Raw genomic sequence first — 13,710 nt, forward strand, 5'->3', positions numbered from 1 at the left:
CGGGGTCTTTCGTATATCGAGGCACTACTGTATATTGTGGAGCTATACAAGATTCACATTATCCAACAACACACACTGCCTGAAACTTTTACTCAATTGGTAAAAATCTTGACAAATGTGTTTGTCAGCAATGGGGTTTCTGACATTAGAACTAAGACAAAATATAGTTAATTTAGATTACTGGAAATGCTGTTTAAATTCTTGCAGCTATTAATAGTTCAAATCAGTCTGAATAGGATTAAAATTACCATTTAGCCACCATGCAGAAACTCACATGAGAATGAAGGCACCCAAAGTATCCTTTCCATTCCCTCACCCACAGCAAATCAGGATGTAATAAATAGGCCTTATAATTTGTTTTTCATTCGGCAAAATATAGTTTGAGAAATAGATGTGGTATTGTGGTAAAAGATGGAGCATCATAGATTCATATAGTAGAGAAATTTACCATCACGCAAATCAGTTTACTGGACTAGAAACCATTTTCAACAGCAGTTGGGGCTCAGTGCAGTGTTAAAACACCCAATTATGCCTTACTCAACAAGGTGTAACCTTTACAGTAAGTCAGACGGCCCAAAAAAAGTTCATGTAAATTCAGTGATTTTTTTCAATTCATTTCCACATGCAAGAATTTCAACAGTGTGCCTATTGGAGAAATCGCTGACAATCACTGGATTTCCAAATTGAATTGTGTGTGTGCAGTTGGTGGATGTTATCGTCAATGATTTCCTTCCCGTCACAGGTTGGGCAATTGAAATTTTTGCAAATGGAAATTAAATCTAAATTACTGGATTGATGTTTACATTTATGCTCGCCTAAAGGTATTGTAATGACAAGAAATGCTGACAGTTGTACCATAATTACAATTGCAAAATCTAGTAAAACCAGTGATAGTGTTTTTTATGGGTTCAGCTTAGGAATGGCACGACTGTGATAAAACTGTCAAACATGTTACTTAAATTATCTGACCATTGTAGCACACAAGTTCTAACATTAAATGTTGTTACATTTATAGCTTGGTAGCGCTGCTAGCACTTTCAGAGAATCAATCCAGCTCCTCCTATGATCCTGCCTTTCTGATTCAGGTGACCAATTGAATCGCAGTTATCCATGTGTAGCAGTGCTGCTTCTTAGACAGCAAATGAGTTGAGAAGTTGCTTTTTCTCAGCCATATGAAAAACCTTGTGCACAAATACAGTGTAGCATACTCAGCTACAGAAAGATCTAACGTAATATTGCCACTCTCAGAAGTGTACTGGAGAGTCGATACAAATCGTCATTCATGAAAGCATCCCTTCAGAAACACTGGACATTTGAGGTATGGAAAGGTGAAACTGAGGCAATCGACATTGTTGCATGTGGAAAGAACTGGGAAGAATACATCAGTCTTGATAATGGGGTAATTCATAATTCTTGATATATGAGTGATTTACACTGGTGCAGATACGGACATCAAAAGTAAGTATAGGACAAACAAAAAAAAAGATATTTAAGCACTGGCCTTTGCCTTTTGTGACCTGGGCTTAAATTCGGTTCAGACTGTTCAGATTCCATTTTTCTGCTTTGAGTGTCAATCCAATTCCTGGTGAAAATGATCTAGCATATTAATTGACAAAGTATTCAGCAGCTCAAAAATTGAGTATCAATAGTAATTTGCACAGCATAACATTGACAGCTTAATCTGCAATCGTTTGAATTATTGGATTGATGAGTTTATCATGCTCGTCTTGGCTCTTGCTGTGGAAGTTGTCAAGTGCTTGTTTTTTAGCTGTTGACCAGAGGAGGGCAGCTTCATACAATAAACAAATTCATCATCAAGTGACTTCAGCTTATAAGTAGATATATGGGTGGAATCTTTCCACTCCCTGGTTTGACCATTAAAGAAAAATCAGCAGTTAGTGGGAGAGTGTACAAAGATGTTTTTGTGTGTGAGAGTTATGCTGCAACTTCTCAGACTTCCATGAAGTTATCATATCTGAATATTGTCATGAGGTCTTCTAGAAACCCCAGGAGTTGAGAAGAATCTTGAGGAGTCTCCTTTTTACCCTTCTATCATCAGAAACCTTCACTTTTTCAGAATGCACTGAGTTGCCCAGTGTGACAGCGTTGACCCTGCAAGATTCTGCAGTTTGTGCAATCTTTCCTGGATATAATGCAGACAATAGGGATAGAATCTCAAAAGTAATGATGTCTGGATTACTACCTGTGTCATGAGTGTTGGTGGGTTCCATGTACAGTAGCAGGGTTAGTTTGAATGCTATGAGTGTGAGGAATGCAGACGATCATAGATTCTTTCTGCACTGCTGAGTGCCCTGCTTTTTCTGGGCACAGCACTGACCTGGGCTGCAATTTGTATCTGGGCTGGCTTGATATGGTGCCATAGCCTACTGTGACAGACTGCTGGACAAAGGACTGGCCTCCTCACAACCTCATTGACCAGTATTTCCAGGTCAATATACATGAAGAGATTAAAGAGATTCTCTCTCCTCTGGCCTATGTCCTAAATGGTGTGACTTGAGCACCGCAGTGTGTGGGATTGTTGCTGAAATGCAGCTTCTGAAATAATGTTCATCTGGGCTTTAAATATGATGCCAATGCCATGTCTAGGTTAGTGGTGAGCACATTCATCTCTCTGGCCATGCAATTCCCTGAGAAATATGTCATAAAGCCTGGCTGCATGGCTAATGTATGGAAGATCAAAAGAATGTGTGCAAAAATTCACTTTTGAGCCAGTTGGAATCTGGCACCATGTTTCTTTTATTTGCTCACAGGAAGTGCGCATCACTGGCTGGGCTAGCATTTATTGCCCATCCCTAATTGCCCACAGGAGAGTGAAAAGTCAACCATATTGCTTGGATCTGTGATCATATCTAGACAAGATCAGGAAAAGATGGCACATTTCCTTCCCGAAAGGACTTCTGTGCTTCAGATCAAGAGTATTTACTCTCCCCTGTTTGGCTAGCTTTTCTTTCCAGATTTTTATTGAATTAAATTTTTGCCATTTGCCATAGAGGGATTCAAACCCATCCACATTCCCTGAACATTAACCTGCGGCTCTAGATTATTAGTCTAATGAGTGATTTTACCACCACACCACCATTTCCCCATTAAAATACTTCAACTGAAAATGAGAGAATCTCAAAAGTAATGATGTCTGGATTACTACCTGTGTCATGAGTAAACTGATATCGAGTAAATAAGATCAACAGCCTGAAAGCAAACCTCATGGGTTGGTATGGGAGAAATTAAGTTCTTGCTGAAATGAATTCTGCACTGGCAACAGTATTTGGCTGATTGCTTGGAGCAGTCTTCACCTGAACCATGCTAGGATCAGTATGTTATTGTGTTGTTTGACTGGGGCTTCAAACTAGTGAGGATTGATTCACGTGAGGGAGATTTGGAAAGTTAAAGAAAAAGGAGTACATCAGCAGTGGAGGATAGTGATACCAGTAGCAACAATCATAACAGGAAAGAACTGAACATAGAACAATAAAAATGTATCAACAGATATTTAAGACTGAGGCAGGTAGGTTCTTGATTTTAAAGGGGATTAAGGGTTATGGGGAGAAAGCGGGTGAATGGGATGAGAATCTTATCAGCCATGATTGAATGGTGGAGCAGATGCTATGGGCTGAATGGCCTAATTTCTGCTCCTATGTCTTATGGTTTTAAGGTCTAACATGATCAGTGCAGGTGAAAAATGGTTTTATATGTAACCAGGGGAGATGAGTTTCAGATCAAGAAAGATTTATAAATTCAAAAATATAAGTTCAGGCAATATAAAGTGGATAATGTGGATAAACACAAGCTAAGTGGGACAGGAGCGGGGAGGCAGTTTATCTCTAATAGTACAGCAGAGAGTTATGTCAATGTAGGCATTTGTAGTAAAAAAAACATGAAATTTGTCTGAAAGTGTGCTGCTTCCACAAGAAGATAAGGGACTATGTATTGTTCCTGCTGCGATACCAAGAGATATTTGCAACTTAGATAAAATCAGGTGGTGCACATTTTCAGCTGTGCAAGACGATGTTGCTTTTTGAAGCAGTGAACGAGATACTTTGAGTTGAGTGGCATCAAGTGGCATTGAATTAAAGAAAGACTGATGACCAGTATTCCCTCTAAACCTTTTCCCTCTGCATCGACCTTTTGAGGTCTGTGCACAGCAAATAACTTCCAGAGCTCGCAGTCAATGCTGTGATCTGTGCTGGCAGACTGATCGGCACGTGCAGAACATTGGAGCGACTGCACACGTGCACAGCTGCAGAGCTTAGAGGTTGACAACAGCCCTCAAACTGACCGAAGTGCAGTTTGCTACAAATCTTTCAGAACAGTACAGTCTGAGACATCCAGAGCCTGTGAAATGAACATACCTCTCCCTTGCCCTGTCCCTTCCTGTCCACGTGGAAAAAGAGTTTATAGAAAACAAGAAAGCTTCAAAGAGAATTCTAACAAGGAAAGGTTCAGGTCCACCTGATTGATAATTGAAGTGAGGAATAACCATTGGTTTACAGGTGTCAGTGTCATCAGTTTGGAATCAATTCGTAATTCTTAACAATACACTGCAAAAATCATAGAACAAGTCACTATGGTTTTATGAAAGAGAATTTTATTTGACAAATGTGAGGTTTTGAAGATTTAGCCAATAGTGTACACCAAAGGAGAACCAGTAGATATAGCATACGAGGATTTCCAAGAGGATTTGATGAGGTGAAATGCAAAAGGTTAAAATGCAGCATAAGAACTCTTCTTTTAGTTTATTCACTCACAGGACATGGGCATCACTAGTTTGCTAGCATTTTTGCCCATTCCTAGTGGGCCATGAGAAGGTGGGGTGATATGTAGTATGGATAAAAGATTGATTAAGGGACTGGAAGCAAAGAGTAGAGGTAAATGGATTATTTTTAAGTTGGCAGATTGTGACTACTGGAATGCCACAATGATCAACACCGGGACCCGTGTTATTTACAATCTGTCGGGAAGGTACGTGGGCACTGCCGGGAAGGTAAATTTTCCTCTTAAAGACTTACCTCGTGGATCAGCTGCCTCCATTTGCAGCAGCAGTGGGAGCAGTGAGAGCGAGAACCAGGGAGCTGCCGGGAAGGTAAATATTTCTCTTGAAAGACTTACCTTGTAAAAGGCGGAGCGAAAGCTCAACAGGAGTGGAAGCGGACACACAAGGATTGCTGGACACTTCTGATATATTTGGACTGTGGCTAAACCTGAGACGCTACACGTTTAATGTTTCCCACCTGTCATCCTCTTCTAACCAAAAGAAAAGACTGTGTTTAGAGACTTAGTAAGGTGAGGCTTTTTTGTTTTTTTTCCATTTATTCAATCTTTTGTGATAATTTAGAGCATAGGGGTTGCAGGCTAGGGCAGTTGCATGCTCCTCTTGCAGGATATGGGAGGTAAGGGTCACCACTGGTGTCCCTGCTGACCTGACCTGCGAGAAGTGCACCCAACTCCAGCTCCTCACAGACCATGTTAGGGAACTGGAGCTGGATGAACTTCAGATTATTTAGGAGGCTGAAGGGGTGGCAGAGATGAGTTACAGAGAAGTAGTCACACCTAAGTTACAGGACAAAGGTAGCTGGGTGACCATCAGGAGAGGGAAAGGGAATAGGCAGACAGTGCAGGGACCCTCTGTGGTTGTTCCCCTCAATAGTAAGTAGACAATTTTGGATACTGTTGAGGGGATGACCTACCAGGGGAAAGCCACTGCGGCACTGGCCACAGTCTCTGGCACTGAGCCTGGCTCAGAAGGGATGAGGGAAAATTTGCTAGAGCTCTTCGAGAGGGTTTAAAATTGATTATTGGAGGGATGGGAACCTGAACTTATAGATCAGATGATGGAGTAGGTAGTGAATAGTCAGAGTGCAGAGAGTCTGTGAGGAGGGATAGACATTTGATAGGGCAAAGATGCAGTCAGTGTGATGGGTTGAAGTGTGTCTATTTTAATGTAAGAAGTATCAGGAATAGGGGTAACGAACTCAAAGCATGGATCAGTATATGAAATTGTGATGTTGTGGCTATTACGGAGACTTGGATATCATAGGGGTAGGAATGGTTGTTGAATGTTACAGCATTTAGATATTTCAGAAGAAATAGGGAGAGGTAAAAGAAGTGGAGGAGTGGCATTGAATCAGGGGTAGCATAACAGCTGCATGGAAGGGAGATCATCGCAGAGGGATTGTTTACAGAGTCAATATGTGTGGATGTCGGAAACAGGAAAGGAGCAGTCACTTCATTGGGAGCTTTCTACAGGGCCCCCAATAGCAACAGAGACACTGAGGAGCAGATTGGGAGGCAGACTTTGGAAATGTGCAGAAGTAATCGGGTTATTATCGTGGGTGACTTTAACTTCCCTAGTATTGATTGGAACCTACTTAGTTCAAATAGTTTGTATGGAGCAGTTTTTGTCAGGTGTGTCCAGGAAGTGTTCATGACTCAATATGCAGGTAGGCTGACTAGAGGGGGGGGGAGGGGGCATATTGGATTTGGTGCTAGGCAACGTGCCATGCCAGGTGTCAGATCTCTTGGTGGGAGAGCATTTTGATGATAGTGATCACAACTCCATGACCTTTACTATACTCATAGGGAGGGATAGGAGCAGGCGGTGTGGAAAAGTATTTAATTGAGGAAGGGAGAACTACAGTCCTATTTGGCAGGAATGTGGGGGCCTAAATTGTGAACAGATTGTTCTCAGGGAAATGCATTTCAGAAATGTGGAGATTGTTTAGGAAGTACCTGCTTATGATGCTGGACAGGTTTGTCCCACTGATGCAAGGAAGGGATGGTAGATTTAAAGAACCTTTGGTGATGAGAGATGTGGAACATCTAGTCAAGAGAAAGAAGGAAGCTTACTTAAGATTTAGGAGGCAAGTATTAGACAGGACTTTAGAGGGTTACAAGGTAGCCAGGAAGGAACTGAAGAATGCATTTAGAGCTAGAAGGGGGCATGAAAAAGCAATAGTGGTAGGATTAAGGAAAACCCTAAGGCATTCTACACTTATATGAGGAACAAGGGGATGGTCAGGGTGAGGATAGGGCGGATCAGGGAACTTGGTCCCACTCCAGGCACAAGTAGGGGAGGTCCTTAATGAATACTTTGCTTCAGTATTCAATATTGAGAGGGACCTTGACCTTTGAGGACAGCATGAAGCAGACTGATATGCAAGAACCAGTTGTTAGGAAGGAGGATGTGCTGCAAACTTTGAAAAACATAAGGATAGATAAATCCCCTGAGCCAGATGGGATATACTCTTGCTTACTAGAGGAAGTGAGAGAAGAGATTGCTGTATCTTTGGTGATGATCTTTGCATCCTCACTGTCGACTGGAGTAGTGCCAGATGATTGGAGGGTGGCAAATGTTATTCCCTTTTCAAGAAAGGGAGTAGGAGTAATCCTGCAAATTACAGACCAGTTAATCTTATGTCAGTGGTGGGCAATTTATTGGAAAGGATTCTGAAAGACAGAATTCATGATTACTTGGAAAACAATATTTTGATTAGCAACAGTCAACATAGCTTTGTTGGGGGGTGGGGGGGGGGTGAAGCAGGTCATGCCTCACAAATCTTACTGAATTCTTTGAGGATGTGACAAAACACATTGATGAAGGAAGAGCAGTGGATGAGATGTACATGGATTTTAGCAAGGCATTTGATAAGGTTCCCCATGGTAGGCTCATTCAGAAAATAAGAGGAACCCTGTTTGTCTGTATACAGAATTGGCAGGCCATAGAAGACAGAGGATGGTGGTAGATTGAAAGCATGCAATCTGGAGCTTGGTGACCAGCGATGTTCGGCAGGGATCAGTTCTGGGACCTCTGCTCTTTATGATTTTTATCAATGACTTGGATGAGGAAGTGGAAGGATAGATTTGTAATTTTGCCGATGACACAAAGGTTGGTGGAGTTGTGGATTGTGTGGAGGGTTGTTGTTAGTTGCAATGGGACAGTGACAGGATGTAGAACTGGGCTGATAAGTAGCAGATGGAGTTCAATCTGGAAAAGTGTGAAGTTATTCACTTTAGAAGGTCGAATTTGAATGCAGAATACAGGGTTAAAGGCAGGATTCTTGGCAGTGTCCATAGATCCCTCAAAGTTGCCACCCAAGTTGATAGGATTGTTAAGAAGGCATATGATGTGTTGGCTTTCATTAACAGGGGATTGAATTAAAGAGCTGCAAGGTTATGATGCAGCTGTCTTGAGTCTGGTTAGAACACACTTGGAACATTGTGTTCAGTCCTGGTCACCTCATTATAGGAAAGATGTGTAAGCTTTAGAGAAGGTGCAGAGGAGATTTACCAGGATGCTGCCTGGATTGGAGGATATGTCTTCTGAAGAAAGGTTGAGAGAGCTAGGACTTTTCTCAGTGGAGCAAAGAAGGATGAGAGGTGACTTGATAGAGGTGTACAAGATGTTGAGAGGCATAGATAGAGTGGATAGCCAGAGACTTATATCCATGGCAGAAATGTCTATCATAAGAGGGCATCATTTTAAGATAATTGGAAGAAGGCTTAGGGTAAATGTCAGAGATAGGTTCTTTACTCAGAGAGTGGTGTGTGCCTGGAATGCATTGGTAGCAGTGGTAGTAGAGTCAGATAGTATATAAGCAACACTTGGTTAGGCATATTCCTGATGAAGGGCTTTTTCCCGAAACGTCGATTTTGCCTGTCCTCGGATGCTGCCTGAATTGCTGTGCTCTTCCAGCACCACTAATCCAGAATATGGAGGTTAGTACAATGAAGGGTATATAAGTTTGTTTGATCTTAGTGTAGGATGAAAAAGGCCAACACAATGAAGGGCCTGCACAGTGCTGTACTGCTCTATGTTCTAAAAGAGGAGTAATATATCTCATTTTTCTGATTGTACAAAGCTTGGCAGGAATGCAAACTGTGAGGAGAACATTAAGCAGCTGCAAATAGATATAGTCAGGCTATGTCCTAGGCCCAACCATCTTTAGCTACTTCATCAATGACTTTCCCTTCATCAAAAGTCAGCAGGGGGAATGTTCACTGATAACTGGACAATGTTCAGTACCATTCACATTTAAATACCAACTCCACAGATATTAAAAAAAGCCTGTGTCCATTTGTAGCAAGACATCAAGGATTAGAGCTGATTTGTGGCAATTAACGTGCAGCATGTACATGCCAGACAAATGCTATTCCAAGAAGAGATAATATGAACAATTACCCCTTGATTATCAGTGGCATTACCATTACTGAATTCCCCATTATCAACTTACTGAAAGATACCATTCACTGGAAACTGACATGGATTGGTCGCGTACATTCTGTGCCTAAGGGACCGCTAAGAGGCTAGGAATTCAGCAGCAAGTAACTCACTCCCTGTCTCCCTAACATGTGTGTCCATCATTTACATGACACAAGTCAGGAGTGTGATGGAATATTCTCCACTCCCCTGGATGAGTGTTTATAAAATCATGAGGGGCATAGATAAGGTGAAAGCAAAGGTCTTTTCCCTGGTGTGGAAAAATTCAAAACCAAGGAGCATATTTTTAAGGTGAGAGGAGAAAGATTTTAAAGGGACCTGAGGGGCAACATTTTCACACACGGTGCTTCGTATGTGGAACAAACTGCTAGACAAAGTGGTAAATGCAGATACAGTTACAATATTTAAAAGACATTTGTCTGGGTTCAGGAATGAGATAGAGGGATATGGGCCACCAACAAGCAGGACTACTTTAGCTTGGGAAGCTTGGTCAACACAGACAAGTTGGACCAAAGAATCTGTTTCTGTGCTGTCTGACTCTGAGTACACTTTCAACAACACTTGAAGCTTGACACCGTACAAAACAAAGCATCCCCATGATTGGCACCACATTGAATATTCATACCCTTCACTACTGACACAAAATGGCAGCAACATGTGCAGTAGCTCACTGAGGCTTCTTTGATACTACTATCCAAACCCACAGTCTCTACCCACTTCAAAGGATGGTTGCAGCAGATGCATAGGAACATCACCAGCTGTAAGTTCTACCAACTCATAGCTTGCCTGGGGTTAGGGGGCCTAAAATAGTCAGACCAGCCCTGCACCCATCAGCAGCTGCAACCCCCTGCCCCACATTCAATGACAAGCAGCAGGCATGTTTTCCAGTTTTATTGGATGTGCACCCTACTGCTGCAGGTGGCCTCCGTCCTCTACTTTCCTGCTATCTCTCAAACTTCAGTGAAGTACTTGTGGGCATAAATTTGACATAATTAGAGATTATAATGTGTGGATTTATGGGCTGCAACATATTTTCAAATGATGTGCAACAACAGTCATTTCTGGAAAATTTTGACATAACTAACGAACTTTGATACTCTGTAGATTATCAGAAACCCGGAATTATCAGATCAATGTCCAGATTCACTCCAACTACGGCCCCTGTTGTGATGACAACAGCTGTGAAGAAGCCACACGCCCATCACTGGACTACAGTATATCAGACAATTGACAATAAATCTACAGGCGGGCTTCCCTCCATCATGTCCAGACAACCTTTACCAAGAGGAACTCCACCTTTGAAGAATAGAGATGCCCCTGTACTGATTTCCAAAGATGCTGCTAGAGGAGGCAATAAAGAAGAAGGAATTGATCCAAGGAGACGCCACATGAAAGGAGAAAGATATGTTCCAAAAATCCTTGGCTCATCATCAACTCAGCAAAGGCCTGTAATAAAATCACAACCTTCTGGTGAAATTGTAATTACAGAAGACCTTTACATAGATGATAAATTAACACCTGAACCAAAGATGGTCACATGTACAGACTCACCGTGTTTCTCTGGGGTTCCTTGTGAATCAACCCCTTCTGGAAGCTTCAAGTGTGGACGGTGCCCTTTTGGCTATTTTGGTGATGGAGTCACATGCAAAGGTATTGTATTATTATTGGTGCTACTCTAATTATGGCCAAGTAAATATTCAATTGTTACATATTTGGAAGCAAAATGAAGAAGAAACCCAAAGGGAACCTGTCATAAAATGTGCAGAACAATATACATTTATACAATGTTAGAAAAGTCTGCTTTGGGAACTAAAATATTTATTATTTATTGATAGTTTTACATGTTTTTAGCACAAGCTACTTTTGAGGTCTGGTGGTGCAATGAGTAGTCTTCCTGCCTGCTGAGATTGAGACCCACTCCAGATATTGATGGCCATTGATGGTGCATTTATAACGTGACCAAACAGTTTGAGAATCAACCTGCAAATCCAACACAAACCACAGGAGAGATTCCTGGTCAGCATGTGAAAGAAAAAAAAAATAATTGGAGCCTCAACCATTACTATCCATAGCCCAGACAACAATATACTTCTAAAAATATGTGCTGCCCCAGTAACTTGGATGTGCCACTGAACAGTGAAATACCATAACACATTGTTTGTAAAGACTTGTACGTTGAGTAGCACAGTGGCTCAGTGGTTAGCACTGCTGCCTCACAGTGCCAGGGACCCTTGTTCAATTCCAGTCTGGGTGGAGTTTGCAAATTTATCCATGTTTGTGTGGGTTTCCTCTGGGTGCTCCAATTTCCTCCAACAGTCCAAAGATTTGCAGGTTAGGTAGATTGGTTGTGGTAAAAGAGGGGTTATGGGAAGAGTGGTGTGCAATTCGGAGGGTCAGTGCAGACTCAATGGACTAATGGACCTCCTTTTGCATTGGAGGGAATCTTGGATTCTTGTATGAGTGAAAATAGGTTCTCTCTTAAAATAAAGACTTTCATTGATATAGCACCTTCCACAACCTTAAGACTGCCCAATGTGAATTGCCTTAATTAATTAAGTACTTTTTAAATATAGTCACTGTCAGGATATGAAAACGAAAATCAGCAGCCAACTTGCACACAACAATCCTTCTGCAAGCAGTGACTTGAAAATGAGCAGATAATCTGTTTTGAGATTTTATTTGAGTGATAAATCATGGCTAGGGCCTAAGATATAATTGCCCTTCTCTTCAAAATAATGCCTTTTTATTAAACCAACGTCTTAGAGAACAGGTGGAGGCTTTGGTTTGATAACTTATCCAGAATATAACACCAATAACACTGCAGCACCTTTTCATTATTTTTAGCGTTGTACTGTCTGGAATGGGGTTGGAACTTTATGGCAATAAATATAAGTTGTTGTTATGATACTGCTACCAATTGTGTCACTGCCAATAGAAAAGGAGATCAGGGTTGGATTCTGAGGTGAAAATGTGATTTCTCCCTGCTGAGAAATAGAGAGCTAGAAAGGGACTATGCACAATAAATCCATGTTAGGGAAAATAAAGAGGGAACAGGCAAGAGGATAATTAAGCACGCTTTCTGTGTGAATGATTTCAGTGTAAGTCTTGCATGCAAATATAACTTTTTTTCTTTGTGTGATAACCTTGTTTCTTGTGTTAAAAGAAATTTTGCGAATCTGTTCAGTGGCTGACCATTAGGTTAACAAAACTGTGAAATTAGAACTTGCAATCTATCAAGCCAGGTTTCACTCTGGGATCTGACTTGTCCAGTATTACCATAAGCTTGGATCATAACATTGCTTGGATGATAAAGATTGTGACATTTCCAATAATAACTTCTTCAGCCAGTCTTTATAAATAGCATCATAGATAAGTAGAGGATAGGTGCCTGCAAACATCCAATTTTTATTCTACCAGCCACTTTGTAAGCTCATCACTAAACCTGTCTGTTTTGATTCAGCATATGCCACAATCCCGACCTCTGAAGAGCACCAGTAAACTTCTACGTTTTCCACAGCAGCAGTATTTATGGTTTTCCGAAGAGTTGCTGAATTAATACCATACTTGACAAACGCTCCCTTATTGAAACTACAACTTCACTCCATTCAAACCTGTAAAATTGAAAAAGAAAGCTCAGTGTTGAAACCAGTCAGAAGGCTCTGAATTCAACCATGTCATTCCAATTTGAAAGTGTCAAATCAGTTTTAAAACAACTAGTGTCAATAAAAAAGTTTTAGATTGCTTTATAAACCCAGGTGGTTCTCAGAGTGCCTTATGGAAGGTAGCCAATTGTTCTAATCTAATCTGGCCTTTCCAATAACCCTTGTACCTTTGAGACAAATTTCTAACATTTCAAAAAATATAACCCTGCTTTATTTTCTAAGCGCTCTTTTCGGTGAAAAGGTGAATATGGTGTCTTGATGTGCCACTGAGTATCTCATTTTCTGCTTCTCTAACTATGTAGTCACATTATTCAATACTGAATGTTATGAAATTATTTTCTGCTTTGACAGCAATGTGTAGATATCCTTGTGGCAAGAATATGGAATGTTCTGCACCAAATACTTGTCGCTGTAAGCCTGGTTACACTGGATACAGCTGCCAAACTGGTAAGTATAGAGTTAATCCATGAATATTGAGAAGAGTTCGCTTAAGCTTTTGTTACTACTTGACTATATGGATTGAATCCCTAATTGTCAAAAAGAATGTCATGAATAGAGGGAAAATGTTAACCTTGCATGTTAGCGCTGAACTGTTCGTGAAAATAATCAACAGGAGGAATTTCACTCCATAGATGAAAATGTATGTGCAACTGTGTGTTCCTAGTACAGTGTATTGTAGGCAGATTAAAAATTAAGAAGAAAGTGAGGTCTGCAGATGCTGGAGATCAGAGCTGAAAATGTGTTGCTGGAAAAGCGCAGCAGGTCAGGCAGCATCCAGGGAACAGGAGAATCGACGTTTCGGGCATAAGCCCT

The 13,710-nt window shown here is 41.1% G+C and overlaps 1 protein-coding gene across 3 annotated transcripts in view; it reads left to right on the forward strand.

Annotated features, from left to right (window-relative positions):
* vwdel (von Willebrand factor D and EGF domains-like) overlaps positions 1-13,710 on the forward strand; it is a 207,413-nt gene that overhangs the window by 173,248 nt on the left and 20,455 nt on the right. For all 3 annotated transcript variants that reach the window (XM_043689848.1, XM_043689850.1, XM_043689849.1), the window contains exons 21-22: positions 10,340-10,885; positions 13,249-13,344. In XM_043689848.1, coding sequence (XP_043545783.1) covers positions 10,340-10,885; positions 13,249-13,344 — 642 coding nt within the window. The remainder of the gene's footprint in view (positions 1-10,339; positions 10,886-13,248; positions 13,345-13,710) is intronic.

The sequence above is a fragment of the Chiloscyllium plagiosum genome, chromosome 5 (genome assembly GCF_004010195.1).
Source record: "Chiloscyllium plagiosum isolate BGI_BamShark_2017 chromosome 5, ASM401019v2, whole genome shotgun sequence".
NCBI lineage: Eukaryota > Metazoa > Chordata > Chondrichthyes > Orectolobiformes > Hemiscylliidae > Chiloscyllium > Chiloscyllium plagiosum.